The sequence below is a fragment of the Oncorhynchus clarkii genome, chromosome 26 (genome assembly GCF_045791955.1).
Source record: "Oncorhynchus clarkii lewisi isolate Uvic-CL-2024 chromosome 26, UVic_Ocla_1.0, whole genome shotgun sequence".
Lineage (NCBI taxonomy): Eukaryota > Metazoa > Chordata > Actinopteri > Salmoniformes > Salmonidae > Oncorhynchus > Oncorhynchus clarkii.
Window position 1 is genome coordinate 1,234,704 of NC_092172.1, and position 25,351 is coordinate 1,260,054.

A 25,351-nucleotide genomic window follows, 5' to 3' on the forward strand; every position below is an offset into this window, starting at 1 on the left:
GTGAGTGAGTGAGTGAGAGAGTGAGTGTGTCCGGTGAATGAGTGAGTCCAGTGAGTGAGTGAGTGAGTGTGTCCAGTGAGTGAGTGAGTGAGTCCAGTGAGTGAGTGAGTCCAGTGAGTGAGTGAGTCCAGTGAGTGAGTGAGTCCATTGAATGAGTGAGTGAGTCCAGTGAGTGAGTGAGTGAGTCCAGTGAGTGAGTGAGTGAGTCCCGTGAGTGAGTGAGTCCAGTGTGTGAGTGAGTGAGTGAGTGAGTGAGTCCAGTGAGTGAGTGAGTCCAGTGAGTGAGTGTGTCCAGTGAGTGAGTGTGTCCAGTGAGTGAGTGTGTCCAGTGAATGAGTGAGTGAGACCATTGAGTGAGTGAGTCCAGTGAGTGAGTGAGTCCAGTGAGTGAGTGAGTGAGTCCAGTGAGTGAGTGAGTGAGTGAGTGAGTTGAGTGAGTGAGTTGAGTGAGTGAGTCCAGTGAGTCCAGTGAGTCCAGTGAGTGAATGAGTGAGTGAGTGAGTGTGTCCGGTCAATGAGTGAGTGAGTCCAGTGAGTGAGTGAGTGAGTGAGTGAGTGAGTCCAGTGAGTGAGTGAGTCCAGTGAGTGAGTGAGTCCAGTGAGTGAGTGATTGAGTGAGTGAATGTGTCCAGTGAGTGAGTGAGTCCAGTGAGTGAGTGAGTGAGTGAGTCCAGTGAGTGAGTGAGTCCAGTGAGTGAGTGAGTGAGTGAGTGAATGTGTCCAGTGAGTGAGTGTGTCCAGTGAGTGAGTGTGTCCAGTGAATGAGCGAGTCCAGTGAGTGAGTGAGTGAGTCCAGTGAGTGAATGAGTGAGTGAGTCCAGTGAGTGAGTGAGTGAGTGAGTGAGTGAGTGAGTGAGTGAGTGAGTCCAGTGAGTGAGTCCAGTGAGTGAGTGAGTGAGTCCAGTGAGTGAGTGAGTGAGACCAGTGAGTGAGTGAGTGAGTCCAGTGAGTGAGTGAGTCCAGTGAGTGAGTGAGTCCAGTGAGTGAGTGAGTCCAGTGAATGAGTGAGTGAGTCCAGTGAGTGAGTGAGTGAGTGAGTCCAGTGAGTAAGTGAGTGAGTCCCGTGAGTGAGTGAGTCCAGTGTGTGAGTGAGTGAGTCCAGTGAGTGAGTGAGTCCAGTGAGTGAGTGAGTCCAGTGAGTGAGTGTGTCCAGTGAGTGAGTGTGTCCAGTGAGTGAGTGTGTCCAATGAATGAGTGAGTCCAGTGAGTGAGTGAGACCATTGAGTGAATGAGTGAGTGAGACCATTGAGTGAGTGAGTCCAGTGAGTGAGTGAGTCCAGTGAGTGAGTGAGTGAGTCCAGTGAGTGAGTGAGTGAGTGAGTGAGTTGAGTGAGTGAGTCCAGTGAGTCCAGTGAGTCCAGTGAGTGAATGAGTGAGTGAGTGAGTGTGTCCGGTCAATGAGTGAGTGAGTCCAGTGAGTGAGTGAGTGAGTGAGTGAGTGAGTGAGTGAGTCCAGTGAGTGAGTCCAGTGAGTGAGTCCAGTGAGTGAGTGAATGTGTCCAGTGAGTGAGTGTGTCCAGTGAGTGAGTGTGTCCAGTGAGTGAGTGTGTCCAGTGAGTGAGTTTGTCCAGGGAATGAGTGAGTCCAGTGAGTGAGTGAGTGAGGGAGTGAGTCCAGTGAGTGAGTGAATGAGTGAGTGAGTGAGTGAGTCCAGTGAGTGAGTGAGTGAGTGAGTCCAGTGAGTGAGTGAGTCCAGTGAGTGAGTGAGTCCAGTGAGTGAGTGATTGAGTGAGTGAATGTGTCCAGTGAGTGAGTGTGTCCAGTGAGTGAGTGTGTCCAGTGAATGAGCGAGTCCAGTGAGTGAGTGAGTCCAGTGAGTGAATGAGTGAGTGAGACCAGTGAGTGAGTGAGTGAGTGAGTGAGTGAGTGAGTGAGTCCAGTGAGTGAGTCCAGTGAGTGAGTGAGTGAGTCCAGTGAGTGACTGAGTGAGTGAGTCCAGTGAGTGAGTGAGTGAGTCCCGTGAGTGAGTGAGTCCAGTGTGTGAGTGAGTGAGTGAGTGAGTGGGTGAGTGAGTGACTCCAGTGAGTGAGTGAGTCCAGTGAGTGATTGAATGAGTGAGTGAGTGTGTCCAGTGAGTGAGTGAGTGAGTGAGTCCAGTGTGTGAGTGAGTGAGTGGTTGAGTGAGTGAGTCCAGTGAGTGAGTGAGTCCAGTGAGTGATTCAATGAGTGAGTGAGTGAGTCCAGTGAGTGAGTATGTCCAGTGAGTGAGTGAGTGTGTCCAGTGAGTGAGTGAGTGAGTGTGTCCAGTGCGTGAGTGAGTGAGAGAGTGTGTCCAGTGAGTGAGTGTGTCCAGTGAGTGAGTGAGTGAGAGAGTGAGTCCAGTGAGTGAGTGAGTCCAGTGAGAGAGTGAGTCCATTGAGTGAGTGAGTCCAGTGAGTGAGAGAGTGAGTGAATGTATCCAGTGTGTGAGTGAGTGACTGTGTCCAGTGAGTGAGGGAGTGTGTCCGGTGAATGAGTGAGTCCATTGAGTGAGTGAGTGAGTGAGAGAGTGAGTGAGTGTGTCCGGTGAATGAGTGAGTCCCGTGAGTGAGTGAGTGAGTCCAGTGAGTGAGTGAGTGAGACCAGTGAGTGAGTGAGTGAGTCCAGTGAGTGAGTGAGTCCAGTGAGTGAGTGAGTCCAGTGAGTGAGTGAGTCCAGTGAATGAGTGAGTGAGTCCAGTGAGTGAGTGAGTGAGTCCAGTGAGTGAGTGAGTGAGTCCCGTGAGTGAGTGAGTCCAGTGTGTGAGTGAGTGAGTGAGTCCAGTGAGAGGGTGAGTCCAGTGAGTGGGTGTGTCCAGTGAGTGAGTGTGTCCAGTGAGTGAGTGTGTCCAGTGAATGAGTGAGTCCAGTGAGTGAGTGAGACCATTGAGTGAATGAGTGAGTGAGACCATTGAGTGAGTGAGTCCAGTGAGTGAATGAGTCCAGTGAGTGAGTGAGTGAGTGAGTGAGTTGAGTGAGTGAGTGAGTTGAGTGAGTGAGTCCAGTGAGTCCAGTGAGTCCAGTGAGTGAATGAGTGAGTGAGTGAGTGTGTCCGGTCAATGAGTGAGTGAGTCCAGTGAGTGAGTGTGTCCAGTGAGTGAGTGAGTGAGTCCAGTGAGTGAGTCCAGTGAGTGAGTGAATGTGTCCAGTGAGTGAGTGTGTCCAGTGAGTGAGTGAGTGTGTCCAGTGAGTGAGTGTGTCCAGTGAGTGAGTGTGTCCAGTGAGTGAGTTTGTCCAGGGAATGAGTGAGTCCAGTGAGTTAGTGAGTGAGGGAGTGAGTCCAGTGAGTGAGTGAATGAGTGAGTGAGTGAGTGAGTCCAGTGAGTGAGTGAGTGAGTGAGTGAGTGAGTGAGTCCAGTGAGTGAGTGAGTGAGTCCAGTGAGTGACTGAGTGAGTGAGTCCAGTGAGTGAGTGAGTGGGTGTCCAGTGAGTGAGTGAGTGAGTCCCGTGAGTGAGTGTGTCCAGTGAGTGAGTGAGTGAGTGAGTCCAGTGTGTGAGTGAGTGAGTGGGTGAGTGAGTGAGTCCAGTGAGTGAGTGAGTCCAGTGAGTGATTGAATGAGTGAGTGAGTGAGTCCAGTGAGTGAGTATGTCCAGTGAGTGAGTGAGTGTGTCCAGTGAGTGAGTGAGTGAGTGTGTCCAGTGCGTGAGTGAGTGAGAGAGTGTGTCCAGTGAGTGAGTGTGTCCAGTGAGTGAGTGAGTGAGAGAGTGAGTCCAGTGAGTGAGTGAGTCCAGTGAGTGAGTGAGTCCATTGAGTGAGTGAGTCCAGTGAGTGAGAGAGTGAGTGAATGTATCCAGTGTGTGAGTGAGTGACTGTGTCCAGTGAGTGAGGGAGTGTGTCCGGTGAATGAGTGAGTCCATTGAGTGAGTGAGTGAGTGAGAGAGTGAGTGAGTGTGTCCGGTGAATGAGTGAGTCCAGTGAGTGAGTGAGTGAGACCAGTGAGTGAGTGAGTGAGTCCAGTGAGTGAGTGAGTCCAGTGAGTGAGTGAGTCCAGTGAGTGAGTGAGTCCATTGAATGAGTGAGTGAGTCCAGTGAGTGAGTGAGTGAGTCCAGTGAGTGAGTGAGTGAGTCCCGTGAGTGAGTGAGTCCAGTGTGTGAGTGAGTGAGTGAGTGAGTCCAGTGAGTGAGTGAGTCCAGTGAGTGAGTGTGTCCAGTGAGTGAGTGTGTCCAGTGAGTAAGTGTGTCCAGTGAATGAGTGAGTGAGACCATTGAGTGAGTGAGTCCAGTGAGTGAGTGAGTCCAGTGAGTGAGTGAGTGAGTCCAGTGAGTGAGTGAGTGAGTGAGTGAGTTGAGTGAGTGAGTCCAGTGAGTCCAGTGAGTCCAGTGAGTGAATGAGTGAGTGAGTGAGTGTGTCCGGTCAATGAGTGAGTGAGTCCAGTGAGTGAGTGAGTGAGTGAGTGAGTGAGTGAGTCCAGTGAGTGAGTCCAGTGAGTGAGTCCAGTGAGTGAGTGAATGTGTCCAGTGAGTGAGTGTGTCCAGTGAGTGAATGTGTCCAGTGAGTGAGTGTGCCCAGTGAGTGAGTTTGTCCAGGGAATGAGTGAGTCCAGTGAGTGAGTGAGTGAGGGAGTGAGTCCAGTGAGTGAGTGAGTGAGTGAGTCCAGTGAGTGAGTGAGTCCAGTGAGTGAGTGAGTCCAGTGAGTGAGTGATTGAGTGAGTGAATGTGTCCAGTGAGTGAGTGTGTCCAGTGAGTGAGTGTGTCCAGTGAGTGAGTGAGTGAGTGAGTCCAGTGAGTGAGTGAGTGAGTGAGTCCAGTGAGTGAGTGAGTCCAGTGAGTGAGTGAGTGAGTGAGTGAATGTGTCCAGTGAGTGAGTGTGTCCAGTGAGTGAGTGTGTCCAGTGAGTGAGTGTGTCCAGTGAATGAGCGAGTCCAGTGAGTGAGTGAGTGAGTCCAGTGAGTGAATGAGTGAGTGAGTCCAGTGAGTGAGTGAGTGAGTGAGTGAGTGAGTGAGTGAGTGAGTCCAGTGAGTGAGTCCAGTGAGTGAGTGAGTCCAGTGAGTGAGTGAGTGAGTCCAGTGAGTGAGTGAGTGAGACCAGTGAGTGAGTGAGTGAGTCCAGTGAGTGAGTGAGTCCAGTGAATGAGTGAGTGAGTCCAGTGAGTGAGTGAGTGAGTCCAGTGAGTAAGTGAGTGAGTCCCGTGAGTGAGTGAGTCCAGTGTGTGAGTGAGTGAGTCCAGTGAGTGAGTGAGTCCAGTGAGTGAGTGAGTCCAGTGAGTGAGTGTGTCCAGTGAGTGAGTGTGTCCAGTGAGTGAGTGTGTCCAATGAATGAGTGAGTCCAGTTAGTGAGTGAGACCATTGAGTGAATGAGTGAGTGAGACCATTGAGTGAGTGAGTCCAGTGAGTGAGTGAGTCCAGTGAGTGAGTGAGTGAGTCCAGTGAGTGAGTGAGTGAGTGAGTGAGTTGAGTGAGTGAGTCCAGTGAGTCCAGTGAGTCCAGTGAGTGAATGAGTGAGTGAGTGAGTGTGTCCGGTCAATGAGTGAGTGAGTCCAGTGAGTGAGTGAGTGAGTGAGTGAGTGAGTGAGTGAGTCCAGTGAGTGAGTCCAGTGAGTGAGTCCAGTGAGTGAGTGAATGTGTCCAGTGAGTGAGTGTGTCCAGTGAGTGAGTGTGTCCAGTGAGTGAGTGTGTCCAGTGAGTGAGTTTGTCCAGGGAATGAGTGAGTCCAGTGAGTGAGTGAGTGAGGGAGTGAGTCCAGTGAGTGAGTGAATGAGTGAGTGAGTGAGTGAGTCCAGTGAGTGAGTGAGTGAGTGAGTCCAGTGAGTGAGTGAGTCCAGTGAGTGAGTGAGTCCAGTGAGTGAGTGATTGAGTGAGTGAATGTGTCCAGTGAGTGAGTGTGTCCAGTGAGTGAGTGTGTCCAGTGAATGAGCGAGTCCAGTGAGTGAGTGAGTCCAGTGAGTGAATGAGTGAGTGAGACCAGTGAGTGAGTGAGTGAGTGAGTGAGTGAGTGAGTGAGTCCAGTGAGTGAGTCCAGTGAGTGAGTGAGTGAGTCCAGTGAGTGACTGAGTGAGTGAGTCCAGTGAGTGAGTGAGTGAGTCCCGTGAGTGAGTGAGTCCAGTGTGTGAGTGAGTGAGTGAGTGAGTGGGTGAGTGAGTGACTCCAGTGAGTGAGTGAGTCCAGTGAGTGATTGAATGAGTGAGTGAGTGTGTCCAGTGAGTGAGTGAGTGAGTGAGTCCAGTGTGTGAGTGAGTGAGTGGTTGAGTGAGTGAGTCCAGTGAGTGAGTGAGTCCAGTGAGTGATTCAATGAGTGAGTGAGTGAGTCCAGTGAGTGAGTATGTCCAGTGAGTGAGTGAGTGTGTCCAGTGAGTGAGTGAGTGAGTGTGTCCAGTGCGTGAGTGAGTGAGAGAGTGTGTCCAGTGAGTGAGTGTGTCCAGTGAGTGAGTGAGTGAGAGAGTGAGTCCAGTGAGTGAGTGAGTCCAGTGAGAGAGTGAGTCCATTGAGTGAGTGAGTCCAGTGAGTGAGAGAGTGAGTGAATGTATCCAGTGTGTGAGTGAGTGACTGTGTCCAGTGAGTGAGGGAGTGTGTCCGGTGAATGAGTGAGTCCATTGAGTGAGTGAGTGAGTGAGAGAGTGAGTGAGTGTGTCCGGTGAATGAGTGAGTCCCGTGAGTGAGTGAGTGAGTCCAGTGAGTGAGTGAGTGAGACCAGTGAGTGAGTGAGTGAGTCCAGTGAGTGAGTGAGTCCAGTGAGTGAGTGAGTCCAGTGAGTGAGTGAGTCCAGTGAATGAGTGAGTGAGTCCAGTGAGTGAGTGAGTGAGTCCAGTGAGTGAGTGAGTGAGTCCCGTGAGTGAGTGAGTCCAGTGTGTGAGTGAGTGAGTGAGTCCAGTGAGAGGGTGAGTCCAGTGAGTGGGTGTGTCCAGTGAGTGAGTGTGTCCAGTGAGTGAGTGTGTCCAGTGAATGAGTGAGTCCAGTGAGTGAGTGAGTCCAGTGAGTGAGTGTGTCCAGTGAGTGAGTGTGTCCAGTGAGTAAGTGTGTCCAGTGAATGAGTGAGTGAGACCATTGAGTGAGTGAGTCCAGTGAGTGAATGAGTCCAGTGAGTGAGTGAGTGAGTGAGTGAGTTGAGTGAGTGAGTGAGTTGAGTGAGTGAGTCCAGTGAGTCCAGTGAGTCCAGTGAGTGAATGAGTGAGTGAGTGAGTGTGTCCGGTCAATGAGTGAGTGAGTCCAGTGAGTGAGTGTGTCCAGTGAGTGAGTGAGTGAGTCCAGTGAGTGAGTCCAGTGAGTGAGTGAATGTGTCCAGTGAGTGAGTGTGTCCAGTGAGTGAGTGAGTGTGTCCAGTGAGTGAGTGTGTCCAGTGAGTGAGTGTGTCCAGTGAGTGAGTTTGTCCAGGGAATGAGTGAGTCCAGTGAGTTAGTGAGTGAGGGAGTGAGTCCAGTGAGTGAGTGAATGAGTGAGTGAGTGAGTGAGTCCAGTGAGTGAGTGAGTGAGTGAGTGAGTGAGTGAGTGAGTCCAGTGAGTGAGTGAGTGAGTCCAGTGAGTGACTGAGTGAGTGAGTCCAGTGAGTGAGTGAGTGGGTGTCCAGTGAGTGAGTGAGTGAGTCCCGTGAGTGAGTGTGTCCAGTGAGTGAGTGAGTGAGTGAGTCCAGTGTGTGAGTGAGTGAGTGGGTGAGTGAGTGAGTCCAGTGAGTGAGTGAGTCCAGTGAGTGATTGAATGAGTGAGTGAGTGAGTCCAGTGAGTGAGTATGTCCAGTGAGTGAGTGAGTGTGTCCAGTGAGTGAGTGAGTGAGTGTGTCCAGTGCGTGAGTGAGTGAGAGAGTGTGTCCAGTGAGTGAGTGTGTCCAGTGAGTGAGTGAGTGAGAGAGTGAGTCCAGTGAGTGAGTGAGTCCAGTGAGTGAGTGAGTCCATTGAGTGAGTGAGTCCAGTGAGTGAGAGAGTGAGTGAATGTATCCAGTGTGTGAGTGAGTGACTGTGTCCAGTGAGTGAGGGAGTGTGTCCGGTGAATGAGTGAGTCCATTGAGTGAGTGAGTGAGTGAGAGAGTGAGTGAGTGTGTCCGGTGAATGAGTGAGTCCAGTGAGTGAGTGAGTGAGACCAGTGAGTGAGTGAGTGAGTCCAGTGAGTGAGTGAGTCCAGTGAGTGAGTGAGTCCAGTGAGTGAGTGAGTCCATTGAATGAGTGAGTGAGTCCAGTGAGTGAGTGAGTGAGTCCAGTGAGTGAGTGAGTGAGTCCCGTGAGTGAGTGAGTCCAGTGTGTGAGTGAGTGAGTGAGTGAGTGAGTGAGTCCAGTGAGTGAGTGAGTCCAGTGAGTGAGTGTGTCCAGTGAGTGAGTGTGTCCAGTGAGTAAGTGTGTCCAGTGAATGAGTGAGTGAGACCATTGAGTGAGTGAGTCCAGTGAGTGAGTGAGTCCAGTGAGTGAGTGAGTGAGTCCAGTGAGTGAGTGAGTGAGTGAGTGAGTTGAGTGAGTGAGTCCAGTGAGTCCAGTGAGTCCAGTGAGTGAATGAGTGAGTGAGTGAGTGTGTCCGGTCAATGAGTGAGTGAGTCCAGTGAGTGAGTGAGTGAGTGAGTGAGTGAGTGAGTCCAGTGAGTGAGTCCAGTGAGTGAGTCCAGTGAGTGAGTGAATGTGTCCAGTGAGTGAGTGTGTCCAGTGAGTGAATGTGTCCAGTGAGTGAGTGTGCCCAGTGAGTGAGTTTGTCCAGGGAATGAGTGAGTCCAGTGAGTGAGTGAGTGAGGGAGTGAGTCCAGTGAGTGAGTGAGTGAGTGAGTCCAGTGAGTGAGTGAGTCCAGTGAGTGAGTGAGTCCAGTGAGTGAGTGATTGAGTGAGTGAATGTGTCCAGTGAGTGAGTGTGTCCAGTGAGTGAGTGTGTCCAGTGAGTGAGTGAGTGAGTGAGTCCAGTGAGTGAGTGAGTGAGTGAGTCCAGTGAGTGAGTGAGTCCAGTGAGTGAGTGAGTGAGTGAGTGAATGTGTCCAGTGAGTGAGTGTGTCCAGTGAGTGAGTGTGTCCAGTGAGTGAGTGTGTCCAGTGAATGAGCGAGTCCAGTGAGTGAGTGAGTGAGTCCAGTGAGTGAATGAGTGAGTGAGTCCAGTGAGTGAGTGAGTGAGTGAGTGAGTGAGTGAGTGAGTGAGTCCAGTGAGTGAGTCCAGTGAGTGAGTGAGTCCAGTGAGTGAGTGAGTGAGTCCAGTGAGTGAGTGAGTGAGACCAGTGAGTGAGTGAGTGAGTCCAGTGAGTGAGTGAGTCCAGTGAATGAGTGAGTGAGTCCAGTGAGTGAGTGAGTGAGTCCAGTGAGTAAGTGAGTGAGTCCCGTGAGTGAGTGAGTCCAGTGTGTGAGTGAGTGAGTCCAGTGAGTGAGTGAGTCCAGTGAGTGAGTGAGTCCAGTGAGTGAGTGTGTCCAGTGAGTGAGTGTGTCCAGTGAGTGAGTGTGTCCAATGAATGAGTGAGTCCAGTTAGTGAGTGAGACCATTGAGTGAATGAGTGAGTGAGACCATTGAGTGAGTGAGTCCAGTGAGTGAGTGAGTCCAGTGAGTGAGTGAGTGAGTCCAGTGAGTGAGTGAGTGAGTGAGTGAGTTGAGTGAGTGAGTCCAGTGAGTCCAGTGAGTCCAGTGAGTGAATGAGTGAGTGAGTGAGTGTGTCCGGTCAATGAGTGAGTGAGTCCAGTGAGTGAGTGAGTGAGTGAGTCCAGTGAGTGAGTCCAGTGAGTGAGTCCAGTGAGTGAGTCCAGTGAGTGAGTGAATGTGTCCAGTGAGTGAGTGTGTCCAGTGAGTGAGTGTGTCCAGTGAGTGAGTGTGTCCAGTGAGTGAGTGTGTCCAGTGAGTGAGTTTGTCCAGGGAATGAGTGAGTCCAGTGAGTGAGTGAGTGAGGGAGTGAGTCCAGTGAGTGAGTGAATGAGTGAGTGAGTGAGTCCAGTGAGTGAGTGAGTGAGTGAGTCCAGTGAGTGAGTGAGTCCAGTGAGTGAGTGAGTCCAGTGAGTGAGTGATTGAGTGAGTGAATGTGTCCAGTGAGTGAGTGTGTCCAGTGAGTGAGTGTGTCCAGTGAGTGAGTGTGTCCAGTGAATGAGCGAGTCCAGTGAGTGAGTGAGTCCAGTGAGTGAATGAGTGAGTGAGACCAGTGAGTGAGTGAGTGAGTGAGTAAGTGAGTGAGTGAGTCCAGTGAGTGAGTCCAGTGAGTGAGTGAGTGAGTCCAGTGAGTGAGTGAGTGAGTGAGTCCAGTGAGTGAGTGAGTGAGTCCAGTGAGTGAGTGAGTGAGTGAGTCCAGTGTGTGAGTGAGTGAGTGGGTGAGTGAGTGAGTCCAGTGTGTGAGTGAGTCCAGTGAGTGATTGAATGAGTGAGTGAGTGAGTCCAGTGAGTGAGTATGTCCAGTGAGTGAGTGAGTGTGTCCAGTGAGTGAGTGAGTGAGTGTGTCCAGTGCGTGAGTGAGTGAGTGAGAGAGTGTGTCCAGTGAGTGAGTGCGTCCAGTGAGTGAGTGAGTCCAGTGAGTGAGAGAGTGAGTCCAGTGAGTGAGTGAGTCCAGTGAGTGAGTGAGTCCATTGAGTGACTGAGTCCATTGACTGAGTGAGTCCAGTGAGTGAGAGAGTGAGTGAATGTATCCAGTGTGTGAGTGACTGTGTCCAGTGAGTGAGTGACTGTGTCCAGTGAGTTAGGGAGTGTGTCCGGTGAATGAGTGAGTCCATTGAGTGAGTGAGTGAGTGAGTGAGAGAGTGAGTGAGTGTGTCCGGTGAATGAGTGAGTCCAGTGAGTGAGTGAGTGAGTCCAGTGAGTGAGTGAGTCCAGTGAGTGAGTGAGTGAGACCAGTGAGTGAGTGAGTGAGTCCAGTGAGTGAGTAAGTCCAGTGAGTGAGTGAGTGAGTCCAGTGAATGAGTGAGTGAGTCCAGTGAGTGAGTGAGTGAGTCCAGTGAGTGAGTGAGTGAGTCCCGTGAGTGAGTGAGTCCAGTGTGTGAGTGAGTGAGTGAGTGAGTGAGTGAGTGAGTCCAGTGAGTGAGTGTGTCCAGTGAGTGAATGAGTGAGTGTGTCCAGTGAGTGAGTGAGTGAGTGTGTCCAGTGCGTGAGTGAGTGAGAGAGTGTGTCCAGTGAGTGAGTGTGTCCAGTGAGTGAGTGAGTCCAGTGAGTGAGAGAGTGAGTCCAGTGAGTGAGTGAGTCCAGTGAGTGAGTGAGTCCAGTGAGTGAGTGAGTGAGTCCATTGAGTGAGTGAGTCCAGTGAGTGAGAGAGTGAGTGAATGTATCCGGTGAGTGAGTGACTGTGTCCAGTGAGTGAGTGACTGTGTCCAGTGAGTGAGTGACTGTGTCCAGTGAGTGAGTGATTGTGTCCAGTGAGTCCAGTGAGTCCATTGAGTGAGTGAGTCCAGTGAGTGAGGGAGTATAGTGAGTGTGTCCAGTGAGTGAGTGAGTGAGTCCATTGAGTGAGTGTGTCCAGTGAGTGAGTGAGTCCAGTGAGTGAATGTGTCCAGTGAGTGAGTGAGTGTGTCCAGTGGGTGAGTGAGTGTCCAGTGAGTGAGTGAGTCTATTGAGTGAGTGAGTCCAGTGAGTGAGTGAGTCCAGTGTGTGAGTGTGTCCAGTGAGTGAGTGTGTCCAGTGAGTGAGTGAGTGAGTGTGTCCAGTGAGTGAGTCCAGTGAGTGAGTGTGTCCAGTGAGTGTCCAGTGAGTGAGTGTGTCCAGTGAGTGAGTGTTTCCAGTGAGTGAGTGAGTGAGTGAGTGAGTGAGTGAGTGAGAAAGCTTTCTCTGGAGAAAAGACCTGCAGAGTAGTACACTACTACCCAGAGCTGAAAGGGCAGCTACTACTCAACTTAAACCAGCCAGCCCAGACACCAGCTCAATTAACGGACAGCCGCAGACTCTCTTAAAAATACCTCTGCAGGGTTTGGTAATGCCAGCCAAGCCCCGTACAATAATACACACAGCTATATCCTCATAGCATACAGGAGGGGATATCATGGTCAGTGTTTCCTCCAGGTTTGTCCTTTGGGCAGGGTGCAGACGCCTATGAAGAGACAACCGGGTCTGCCAACAGATATGCCTATTTAAAGATGCATAATTGACGTCATTGTTTTAAGCACAGGGGCAACATAGAGAGCGAGAAACAGGGAAGAGAAGGAAATGAGAGAAAGAGAGGGTTGAAAATATACTTATAGTTTCAAGGTTGTGGAGGGAGCACAGATCATCCACAGTACCCCAATTGACCTACTGTTTCCACAGAAAGAAGACTTGAATTGCTATATAATTCTGTACAGTTTTTTTTTTTTGCTTGGAGCACCAAAATATCCCCTCAAGGTTTTTCGAAAAGCAATCAATGAGCACACATTGTCTCTTTTCATACATCTGTTTGTCATTGAAACAGCACCACCAGAAAATATGGCCTCTAATTAATCTTCATCAAGCGGCAAGCCTGTGTGTGTGTGTGTGTGTGTGTGTGTGTGTGTGTGTGTGTGTGTGTGTGTGTGTGTGTGTGTGTGTGTGTGTGTGTGTGTGTGTGTGTGTGTGTGTGTTTTAATGTGTACACACACGGTAGTATGTTCCTTCTCCAACTGGCTATATCCAAAGAAAAGGCTGTGACTTGAGGTATTGGGCTGAAAAAATGTGTTCTAGCATACACACAGCGCTAGAACACAAACAGCCCTGTGCAACAGTCTAAATACCACACAGACGAGGAGGGGGGGGGGGACTCATCCTGGGTGACGGAGGCCAGGAGAGGACACACTAGATGGACAAACATAAGGAAGGACAAATGTAAAGATGGACAAATGTAAGAATGTATGGACAGACAAGGCCAACAGTGACAGACAGGCTAACGAATAGGTGGACAGACAGACAGAAAGCCAGACAAATACTGAGAGACAGACGGATGAACGGACAGACAGACCAGGGCAGGGTCCATCTCTTCATTCAGCAGAGCCTCGTTCCTGATCAGAGCGACCCGCTGGGCAAAGCGACATGTGGAGATGGATTCCTGATAGACGGAGGAAAGAGGAGAGGAAGAGAGGGGGGAAAGAGAGAGATGAGTTGAGATAGTTGAATCTGGATGGCTATAATTTCCTCATTTCCAATTACAGTTCCTTAACCCCATCCAACTAAAGACAAAAACTGTCCTTGCGACAGCATTTAAGGTCATACATACTATGCTCTGTAGATGGAAGCATTGTTATATATATTTTTTTGTGGGGGGGTAGATCAGCTTTAATATTGTAGATAGATTGTAACTTGTATCATCGTAATGGTCTGCATCATTTCCAAACCCCCATAAAAAAAGTAAATATATTCAGATCCCTTGACTTTGTCCACATTTTGTTACGTTACAGCCTTATTCTAAAATAAGATTTTAATTATTATTTTTTCAGCAATCTACACACAATAACCAATAATGTCCAAGCGAAAACAGGTTTTTATAAATGTAAATATATTTTCCTTTACAATTTTCCACAAACCCTACCACCCCTCCCCTAATTGGAGTAAACTAATGAACAACAACACTTACTTCCAGCTTATGCATACTATATACATTTAAAGGACACAATCTATTTTACAATTGTTATCTTTTGTTTGGTTTTACTCCTGTTCTTCCGCTACCTTCAACCCCTCCAATCTATTTCTGAAGACTATCCCATTTGATTTCAAGTTGCCATATATTTTTTAACTGTGCTGTTTCACAAACGTTCTGAAACAATATACATTTTACATTAGTTATCTTGTTGTTATTAGTCCTGCCCTTCAGCTCCATTCAACCCCTCCCATCTATATCTCTTAACACCATCCATATTGGATTTCTATTAGCCATATATATTTCAAATGTTCTGTGATGTTTCACAAAATAACCTTTCTATTCTCAGAGTTTCTACAAATTGTAAATTATAGATGAACATTTTTGGTAAAAGTATTATTATATTATTGATTGATTGACTATGACTTTTCAAATCACCCAGTAGTGCGATCTGCAGAGTTAGCTCCAGGTAAATGTTGCAAGGCATTGTCATTTTGTTGTCCCTCGTTTACCCAATTGTTTCCATGTTTTTTTCCACAACCTAACTTGAAATCCAAAAGTTCGACTTCTATAAATCATGCATTAAAGGTGCAGACGCTTTTCAGAATAAAGAATTGGGTCTTTAATGTCAATGGGAGATTTGCACCAAATGTTCGCTGGTTACAAACTATAGGATTTGGCCCATGGTAAATGGGGAACACTTACATCAACATTTCTCTTGTCCACAGACACAGTGGCGATCATGGTGGTCATGCAGTTCCCTCCCAGGCTGTCCCGCAGCACCGACGTCATCATGGAATTTCGGTAGGGGATGTGCAAGCGGTTCTTCTCTGAGAGAGCAATGATGACCTGACTCAGAGAGAGAGGGAAGAAAGGGGAAGACAAAGAGGAATTTGAGTACTAGATCAGACGTATACAGGTTCCGCATTCTTTTATGCTATTTTATTCATTAAGAGGCAACAAGTGCAAAAACAAGCTTTTCGGCTGATGGACAGAAATACTCCAACTATGAATTGCTCAGAGATTTAAGGTGCATTCAGAAGGATGACATCAAACATAGTAGAATGGCAAGGTACTTTTTTACGACACCTGGACACATCTTCTATGTCTGTGAGGGAGTATGCGTAAAACACACAACAACCCTCCTCCTCCTCTCTGCTCTCCCCCTTGTATGACCTTGTTCCCCTCCCTATTTAAACCCCATGTGACCTCTGAACTCTGACCTGCTCCAGGTAGTGCAGTGACAGGTTGATGTACTTGGCCTCTGTGAGCAGCTGCCCACACACGCCTGTCTTGCCCACCCGCTCCGAGCCCGCCAGGTCCACCAGATGTAGCTTGGAACGCCGCACGGTGACCGAGCCGGGCTCACGGCCACACACGTGCATGGTGAAGATGCAGTGAGAACGCGTGGATGCCTGGTTCATAGGGGTCTGGGGAGGGAAGAAGTAGAGAAAAGGGGCGGAGAGGGGGAGGTAGAGAGGTTGTATACCCAATATAAGTATTTACTCCTCTTCAAAATAAAAGGTATGCAAACTGACACAGAGAAAGAAGAGGCGAGAGAGAGGAGATAGAGGGAAGGGAGAAAGAGAGAGAGGCAGGCATAGTGATGGTACCCACACTTTGCATCTAGGCCTAATCACCAATCATTTCTGCAATGCGCTCTCCAGTAGGTACTGTCGAAAAACACCCCCACAACATGAAATGCCTGAAATGACTGTCCAGACATTGACACAAGCACTTTCTAAATTCATCTTTCCTCGATTCTTTGCATCCTCTCTCCTAACCTCCTTTACAAAAGGCATTTGATGAGAAGTTCTGCATAGAGGAACATTGGACCTTCTCCAATACGGTTAAACAGGAGGCAAGGAGATAAGAGCGAAGAATCGCAGAAAGACGAATTGAGAAAGAGGCATCTTACCATCTTACTACAGGCATTCCCATGTCATTTCAGCAAGCCACGACACCCACCATCTCAGATTGCTATGAAATTGGTAAGATTAGCATTCCTGAAACATTATTTTGTTGAAATGTAATTTCATCTTGGAGAAATTAAGATAATTGATTGCACCCAAATTGGCAATTTAAATTTATAGGATTAATGTAATATTCAATAAATACGGTAAAGTACCAACATCCAATTTGGATCAAACTTCTTCCACCGGAGTACGACATGAGGAATATTTGTTTGTTTGTCAAAAGCCACCCATGGTCATCCTCACAATTCAGGCCAGTCCTCCATGAAAGCAAATCAGTTTGACATTACAAAGACGACTTCTGCTTACACCAGATCAAAAGACAGGGGACGGTGTATTTCCCCGTCTATATCAAGGGACCAGGGTTCTGGTCGAGAAGCATGATGTCGACTGCTCCTACAGTTTTGCTTCGGTACTGCAGTTCAACTGACGCTCAGCCCAGAAAGACAATTTCCATTCACAGCCACATAGATAAGTCAGACTAGAAAATTCCTAATAAGACACTTTATTCATCATCTTTGTGAACAAAACATCCAATGAATTATAACTGTCGCGGAGGCAGATTATTCTTCTTCATCATTCACAGATATCAACCTTAAAAATGTATCTAACGTCTGCCTAGTTTTTGGATGATGTGATGATGTCGTTGCAGCTCCCAAGTGCTAATGCGCATGTGATGTTGGTCCGAATAAACCGGATGCAACCCGTATATAGGCGGTCCATGAATCGGCATATGCGAACGCGAGTAGATTACCTTGCAAACAACAGGCGGACATCTTGAATGCAGGCTCCAGTTCTTATTATACCTCCGTGATCTACACTATGTACAAAAAATTAAGGACACCTGCTCTTTCCATGACATAGACTGACCAGATGAAAGATATAATCCCTTATTGATTTCACATGTTAAATCCATTTCAAACAGTGAAGTTTAAGGTGAGGAGACAGCTTAAAGAAGGACTTTAATGCCTTGAGACAATTGGAGACATGGATTGTGTATGTGTGCCATTCAGAGGTTGGGCAAGACAAAACATGGAAGTGCCTTTGAACGGGGTATGGTAGTAGGTGCCAGGCGCACAGGTTTGTGTCAAGAACTGCAACGCTGCTGGGTTTTTCACACTCAACAGTTTACCGTGTGTATCAAGAATAGTCAACCACATAAAGGACATCCAGCAAACTTGACACAATTGCGGGAAGCAGTTGACCTGTGGGGTCGAAGGAATTGTTGACCTGTGGAACGCTTTCAACACCTTCTAGAGTCCATGTCCCAACAAATTGAGACTGTTCTGAGGGCAAAAGGGGGTGCAACTCAATATTAGGAAGGTGTTCCTAATGTTTTATATACTCAGTGTATACACCAGCTAGTACATCATCACCACAAGGGCATGCTCACTCTCTCCCTATCCCTCCCTTCCCCTCAGTGGGAAGGACAACATCAAAGCCCTGACATGTGTGAATGACGAGCAATAAACATCTGGTTGGGGATGTACAAAAATGCTGAGGGTGATTTTCTGAGGGTTAAAAATAGCGGTGGGCCCAGAGAGAGTCAGGGAACAGGACAAGACAGACAGACACAGTTTGGCCTAGTGCAAGTGGTGGAACCATCCTCTTTGGAGTCCACACCCACTCCTCTGATATCATCTCAGCCAAGTCTATGGGCCGAATTAAGCCCTCCCCTTTCCGAAAGTCAAAAGGTGTACATGTAGGTACACTGCCACAAAATCGTGATTAGTCCAAATAATCAGTGATGCAAAAACCAGCACACCGGTTAAAATATTCCTCATGTCACCAGGGGTGTTCCAGCGGTCTAAGCCGCTGCTTATGGCCAATTTCAAGTATTCATAACAATCGGTAATCAGCATTTATGGACGCCGATTATGGACGATTACATTGCATTCCATGAGGAAACTGCGTGGCAGGCTGATCACCTGTTACGCGAGTGCAGCAAGGAGCCAACGTAAGGTGCTAGCTAGCATTAAACTTACCACATAAAAAAATATTAATCTTCACATAATTACTAGTTAACTACACATGGTTGATGATATTACTACCTCTCTGAACCACCCATACCGGATCCGGGATAATTGTCATCAGCAACGCTGAATAGCATAGCGCCACAGTCAAATAATATTACTAGAAAATATTCATATTCATGAAATCACAAGTGCAATATAGCAAAACCCAGCTTAGCCTTTTGTTAATCCACCTGTCGTCTCAGATTTTTAAATTATGCTTTACAGCGAAAGCAATACAAGCATTTGTGTAAGTTTATCGATCGCTCGACAAAACAATAAGTACACTTAGCATCAGGTAACTTGGTCACGAAATTCAGAAAAGCAATCAAATTAATAGTTTACCTTTGATGATCTTCGGATGTTTTCACTCATGAGACTCCCAGTTAGACAACAAATGTTCCTTTTGTTCCATAAAGATATTTTTTATATCCAAATACCTCCGTTAGTTTGGTGCGTTATGCCCAGGAATCCACCGGAAAGAGCGGTCACGACAACGCAGACAAAAATTCCAAATTATATCCATAATGTCCACAGAAACATGTCAGATGTTTTTTTATAATCAATCCTAAGGGTGTTTTTCAAATATCTATTAGATAATATATCAACCGGGACAGTTGACTTTTCACTAGGACCGGGAGTAACAATGGCCGCCTTTCTCTTTTGCGCACAATTCACTCTGAGAGCCCCCACCTATCCACTTACGCAATGTGGTCATTCACGCTCATTCTTCAAAATAAAAGCCTGAAACTATGTCTGAAGACTGTTAACACCTTGAGGAAGCAATAGGAAAAGGAATCTGGTTGATATCCCTTTAAATGGAGCAATGGGAGGCTATGGAACATGGCATTTTCAAAATATGCGAGGAGCTGGAATAGAGCGCACCGGGCTAGAATAGCGCACTGGAGACACCGTGCGCATCTCTGCATAATACGGTGCCTGACCAGTTACACGCTCCCCACGGTAAGCACGAGGAATTGGCTCAGGTCTCCTACCTGACTCAGCCAATCTCCTCGTGTGCTCCCCCCCAAAAAACTTTGGGGCTGCCTCTCGGGCTTCCGTGATAGCCGTGTACCCTTATATCATCGCCGTTCCTCCATTCTCCTGTATCCCTCCTCGCACTGTTCCATTGAATCCCAGGCGGGCTCTGGCACTCTCCCTGGATCGATCGACCACCTCTCTATCTCCTCCCAGGTTGTCACCCAATCATCCTTCTCCCGGGTTAATTTTTCCACCAAGCGCTGTTCCTCCCTTTCACACTGCTTGGTCCTTGTTTGGTGGGTTATTCTGTCACGTTCGTTGTATGGAGGAGACCAAGGCGCAGCGTGATAAGAGTACATAACTCTTTTAATGAGAAGAACGAACACTGAACAAAACTATACAAAACAAAATTAACCGTGAAGCTATATACAACGAGTACTGAAACAGGCAACTACACATGAAATACCCAAGGAATATGGCTACCTAAATATGGTCCCCAATCAGAAACAACAATAAACAGCTGCCTCTGATTGAGAACCAATCTAGGCAACCATAGACATAAAAACACCTAGACTAGAACAACTCCTTAAACATACAAAACCCCAAGACTGACCTAGCCAAAATAATAAAAAACAAAAGAAAGAATACTAAGGTCAGGGCGTGACAGTACCTCCCCAAAGGTGCGGACTCCCGGCCGCAAACCTAAACATATATGGGAGGGTCTGCCATCTAACCTTGATGGCAGCTTAGGGTTGGCCGTCGCCCCCCTTCTTTACACTGAGAGCTGGGGACCCTCGATGGGAACCAAAATAATAAAGAAAACAAAGATAACTAAGGTCAGGGCGTGACATTCCAACAAGGACATGAGGGGAAACAGAGGGTTAAATACACAACATGTAATTCGTGGGATTGGAACCAGATGTGAAGGAACACAAGACAAAACCAATGGAAAATGAAAAATGGATCAGTGATGGCTAGAAGGCCGGTGACGTCAACCGCCGAACACCGCCCGTACAAGGAGAGGGACCGACTTCGGCAGAAGTCGTGACAATGTAATCAATGTGGTGCCTATGTAACCAATGTGAAATGGCTAGCTAGTTAGCGGTGGTGCGCACTAATAGCGTTTCAATCGGTGACGTCACTTGCTCTGAGACCTTGAAGTAGTGGTTCCCCTTGCTCCGCAAGGGCCGCAGCTTTTGTGGAGCGATGGGTAACGATGCTTTGTGGGTGACTGTTGTTGATGTGTGCAGAGGGTCCCTGGTTCGCGCCCGGGTAGGGGCGAGGGGACGGTCTAAAGTTATACTGTTACACCTATTAATTTATCATTGTATCACAGCCAACTTTGCCAAACGGGTGATGTTTTAACAAAAGCGCATTCGCGAAAAAAGCACAATCTTTGAACAAATGTACCTAACCATAAACATCAATGCCTTTCTTAAAATCAATACACAGAAGTATATATTTTTTTAAACCTGCATATTTAAACCTGTATAGTTAAAAGAAATTCATGTTAGCAGGCAATATTAACTAGGGAAATTGTGTCACTTCTCTTGCGTTTATTGCACGCAGAGTCAGGGTACATGCAACAGTTTGGGCAACCTGGCTCTTTGCAAGCCAATCCAAAAATCCTAAATCAAAAAACTATGCTCTTGAAGAACCAGAAACTCGTGCAAACGCACAGAGGAACAACCACAGTTCCAACACATACATACACGTGCGTAATCGAGGAAAAGAATAAAACATCAAAGATAATCGAGCGTAAATACACACAAGCTTAATCCCGCACGAACTAAGGCAGGCAACAGGTGCCCTATATACACACAGAAATAAACGCTAATGAAACCAGGTGTGAAAAGGAGCACAGACAAAACAACCAGAAAAGGAAAAAGGGACCGGTGGCGGCTAGTAAATCGGCGACGCCGAGCACCGTCCGAACAGGGAGAGGAGTTACCTTCGGTAGAAGTCGTGACAGATATTTGATAGAGCAGTCTGACTGAGCGATGGTAGGCAGCAGCAGGCTCGTAAACATTCATTCTAACTTTACTGCGTTTGACAGCAGCTCTTAGCAATGCTTGATTCACAGCACTGTTTATGACATCAAGCCTATCAACTCCTGAGATTAGGCTGGCAATACAAAAGCGCCTATTAGAACATCCAATAGCCAAAGGTATACGAAATACAAATGGCACAGAGAGAAATAGTCGACGAGTCATAATTCCTACAACAACTACAACCTAAAACTTCTTAACTGGGAATATTGAAGAGCTGGGAATATTGAACCACCAGCTTTCATATGTTCTGAGCAAGGAACTTAAACGTTAGCTTCTATACATGGCACATACTGCACTTTTACTTTCTTCTCCAACATTGTTTTTTCATTATTTGAACCAAATTGAGCATGTTTCATTATTTATTTGAGACTAAATAGATTTTATTAACAGTTGATGTCGGAGGTTTACATACACAGTAGACAAATACATTTAAACTCAGTTTTTCACAATTCCTGACATTTAATCCTAGTAAAAATTCCCTGTCTTAGGTCAGTTAGGATCACCACTTTATTTTAAGAATGTGAAATGTCAGAATTATAGTAGAGAGAATGATTTATTTCAGCTTTTATTTCTTTCATCACATTCCCAGTGGGTCAGAAATTTACATACACTCAATTAATATTTGGTAGCATTGCCTTTAAATTGCTTAACTTAGGTCAAGTGTGTGGGGTAGCCTTCCACAAGCTTCCCACAATAAGTTGGGTGAATTTTGGCCCATTCCTCCTGACAGAGCTGGTGTAACTGAGTCAGGTTTGTAGACCTTGCTTGCACATGCTTTTTTTATTTCTGCCCACACATTTTCTATAGGATTGAGGTCAGGGCTTTGTGATGGCCACTCCAATACCTTGACATTGTTGTCCATTTTGCCACAACTTTGGAAGTATGCTTGGGGTCATTGTCCAATTGGAATACCTATTTGCAACCAAGCTTTAACTTCCTGACTGATATCTTGAGATGTTGCTTCAATATATCCACAAAGTAGATGTCCTAACCGACTTGTTAATAAAACATTTGTGGAGTGGTTGAAAAATGAGTTTTAGTCACTCCAACCTAAGTGTATGTAAACTTCTGACTTCAACTGTATGTATTATATTACTTTAAAATAAGTGTTCATTGTATATTGTTGTAATTGTCATTATTACAAATATATATATATATATAAAATCGTCTGATTAATCGGTATTGGCTTTTTTTGGTCCTCCAATAATCGGTATCGTGTTGAAAAATCATAATCGGTCGACCTCTAGATTATACCACTGCAAACATTGGTTTGACTCCGACTGACTGCATTATCACACTCTCTCTCCACTATAGAAAATAGGAAAGGATAGGGACTGCCTCTGTCTCTTTGCCCAATCCATTGCCATATCCTCTAGCTGGAAGGTCATTTTCGATCTCATCATCTTCAGTCTCTCTTCCACTCCCTCATTCCCTCTCTTCCTTCTCTCTGTCTCACCAATCTCCCTCTTCCAATGTCACATAACTAACTCATCACTCCCTTCCTCTTCCACTCTCTCTCCCCTATTCCCCCCTCTCTATACCTCCTATTTTACCCAAATATATCTATATAGCAACACGAAGGGATGACTCAAACCCACCAGACCAATGTCTGTTTATCCACTAGCGAGCTGACACTGCACCACCTCTGTGTGCCTCTGACCGCACATTGACCAAACACTGACCACACGTCGACCACACATGGAGCGCATGGGTCTATGAGTCGGCAAGCTGTGAATGAGGGGCTTTGGTCTTGGGTAAAAAAAATATATTTAAAAAAACAAGAGCAGGACCCCCTGACAGCATGCAGCTTGAGGACCACCAGGAGAAGAGTACTGAACAGTAAATCCCACTAGCAGTGAGGGGGAGTGATTATGGCGTTAAAGGGGCGAGGCCCGCATGTGGGCTGACCAGAGGTGAGGGACGAAGGGATAGAGGGAGGGACAGAGACCAGATGAAAGGAAAGACTTCCTGGTGGGGTGGAGGGTGGTTAAAATGTGTATTTCCTATCTGATGAAAAAAAAAAAAATGTAGCTACCAAATCTCAGAGCCAATGAGATCATGGTCTTCTGAGTGTTGGCGCGAATACTCAAGAGTGAGAGAACAAGGGAACGAAAATAAAGTGGTCTGATGTGGATAAATTGATGTCAGCGATTATTTGGGTTCCTTGAAGCACAAGGGGCTTCTAATGAAGGATCAAGCCCCAAAGAGGAACCTTTAACAAAAGGTTATTTGTGTGGGTGGACTGTTATGAATGGACACATGGGTTATACAGTGTTCCCCAGCTGTGCTTGATTGTCAGAGGACTAAAACAAGAAACAATGAATTTTACAACTTAAGACAGTGACTCTAGGTTGTCGAGCTCGGAACACTGAAAGAGTATCCTTGCGCCCAATATGAGTTCCCCAATACAGTACTCCCCCATAGCCAGTTTGTTGAGGTTAGAGAAGCAGACCACCAACCAGAAGGTTTCCGGATTGAAACCCAGGTCCAACAGGTTGTGAACATAAGGACAGTGGGACCTCAGGGCTTTTGCTAAGGAAAACGTGTTTCCAGAGACTACAGAGCATTTAGACTATACGACACTGTCCTAAGGTATACATAGTGCATTTGTCAATAATACAGAAGATTCATAATGATTGTCAGAGATTGTGTCCCAAATGGCACCCATATACCCTATGTGATCATTTAAAAAAATATATGTTTTTATTCCTCTAATGTTTATACTTTTTAACTCTGCATAATTGGGAAAGGGATCGTAAGTAAGCATTTCACTGTAAAGCCTACGCCTGTTGTATTTGGCGCATGTGATGAATTAAAATGTTATTTCATTTTGATTTGGGATACAGAAGAGGCTTGCTCAGGGGTTTTGCTCCGAGGTTGAGTTACACTGCTTTCAGACATTTTTATCAGAAATGTCATGACGGAGACATATCATTCACTAGCGATGTAGTTTACACTTTGAAATTGTGGGGTAGGTTGTGTAGACAGCGGGCGAAAATAATGCAATTTAATATCAGGCAGCACCAAGCAAACAGGGGACGTCCTATATGGAATTACTTTTGTCCTTTTAATACCAAGCAAACCTTTTGAATGAGAAAATTCACAAAAAAATTGATGGACAGAAAAACATTCACCCAAAAGTATTGAGGGCTAAATAAAATTGCAAATAAATAATTTTGAGAGACAAAAACAAATTAATTGCAAATGGATGCAAAAAAAAAAAGTTAAACCATTGCAATTTTTTATTTGGTTACACTACCGGTCAAAAATGTATAACACCTACTCATTCAAGGGTTTTTCTTTAGTTTTCCTATTTTCTACATTGTAGAATAATAGTGAAGACATCAAAACTATGAAATAACACACATGGAATCATGTAGTAACCAAAAAAAAGTGTTAAACAAATCCAAATATATTTTATATTTGAGATTCTTCAAATAGCCACCCTGTGCCTTGATGACAGCTTTGCACACTCTCGGCATTCTCTCAACCAGCTTCGTGAGGTAGTCACCTGGAATGCATTTCAATTAACAGGTGTGCCTTGTTAAAGGTTCATTTATGGAATTTCTTTCCTTCTTAATGTGTTTGAGCTAATCAGTTGTGTTGTGACAAGTTAGGAGGGATTTTCAGAAGATAGCCCTATTTGGTAAAAGATCAAGTCCATATTATGGCAAGAATACAGTGGCGTGCCGTGGGCCTGGGGCCTGGACCTTCAGTGAGGTCCTACACAGTCCCACCCGAATTAATCCACCTCTTATTACCATCATTATGATGCCATGGCTCTAGACACTATACATTTAGACAGAATCGCAATATAACCAGGAGTTGCGTCACCTTGAAATTGACATTTTTATTCAGAGAATTGCAGGGGAAGAGTACAATACCTTTTCATTGTGCAGCTCCATTGCCCTGCGCGCTTGTTCGTTGGGCTGTAGATCCACTCGGGTGTCCCCAAAAGTTTTCAAAAGCACCATTGCTTGTAAGTGCCCAGCCGTATTTTGGTGTCTCGTTGCTGCCTTGGTTAGACAACTCAAGTTTGCAAAGCCAGTGTGGCTCCAAACACCAAATCGATCACTTGCAAATAATAGGCATTCCCAGCAGTGTATTCCTGTGTAACACTGGAGCCAGCCAGCAGGCATACAATAGCCAACTCTAAAGCTGATTGGTTGACACTAAATTTTCATTTCCATTCACTTTAAGCTACAAGCACCCGCACTGTTGATTCTGAAGGCCTGAGGGCAGATTTTAGACCCCTGGCAAAACATGATGGCTGAATATGATTGGATAAAAGATCTAACATAAAGACCAGCCCTCCAAATCTCAACCTGGGGCTCGAAGCAGTGAAACCAAGAGGAAAGCTATGAAGAGTATAACTCTTACTCTGGGGAATAATTTAATACATATTTGTGGGAAAATATATATTTTTTTAAATTATATTCTGATGATGTTTAGGCCAGCAGAGAAGGCCTTGCTGGCCCTGACGGCCCACCACTGCAAGAATAGCTCAAATAAGCAAAGAAAAATGTCCATCATTACTTTAAGACATGAAGGTCAGTCAATACGGAAAATTACAAGAACTTTGAAAGTATCTTCAAGTGCAGTCGCAAAAACCATCAACCGCTATGATGAAACTGTCTCTCACGAGGACCGCCACAGGAATGGAAGACCCAGAGTGGGCCGGATAACTTGCTAGCAACTTGTTTGTTACTGTATAAACTAGCTTGATTGCTAATTTCAGAAGTTAAATGTGTCAATTGTATCCCTTGAACTATTATCTTCAGCACCTAACTATGTTAGCTAGCTAACAGGCTAAGAAGCTAGGTAGCAAGTTGAGTCACACAAATTAATGTGGTCATTTCTAGATAGCTGTAGTGCAACATAACCAAAGCAAAAACAAACGTTTTCTAAACACATCAATCTATGCATATACGGCCAAGAACAATAGCTCCAAGTTATATGTATTTGTAAAATTTGAAGAGACAAAAGATGGACATGACATT

At 46.3% G+C, this 25,351-nt stretch overlaps 1 protein-coding gene across 1 annotated transcript in view; it reads right to left on the bottom strand.

The window, feature by feature from the left end:
• LOC139384843 (kinesin family member 6) overlaps positions 1-25,351 on the bottom strand; it is a 185,134-nt gene that overhangs the window by 120,953 nt on the left and 38,830 nt on the right. Inside the window, exons 7-9 of the mRNA XM_071129739.1 lie at positions 14,558-14,764; positions 14,040-14,183; positions 12,720-12,806 (exon numbers count right to left, since the gene is read on the bottom strand). Coding sequence (XP_070985840.1) covers positions 12,720-12,806; positions 14,040-14,183; positions 14,558-14,764 — 438 coding nt within the window. The remainder of the gene's footprint in view (positions 1-12,719; positions 12,807-14,039; positions 14,184-14,557; positions 14,765-25,351) is intronic.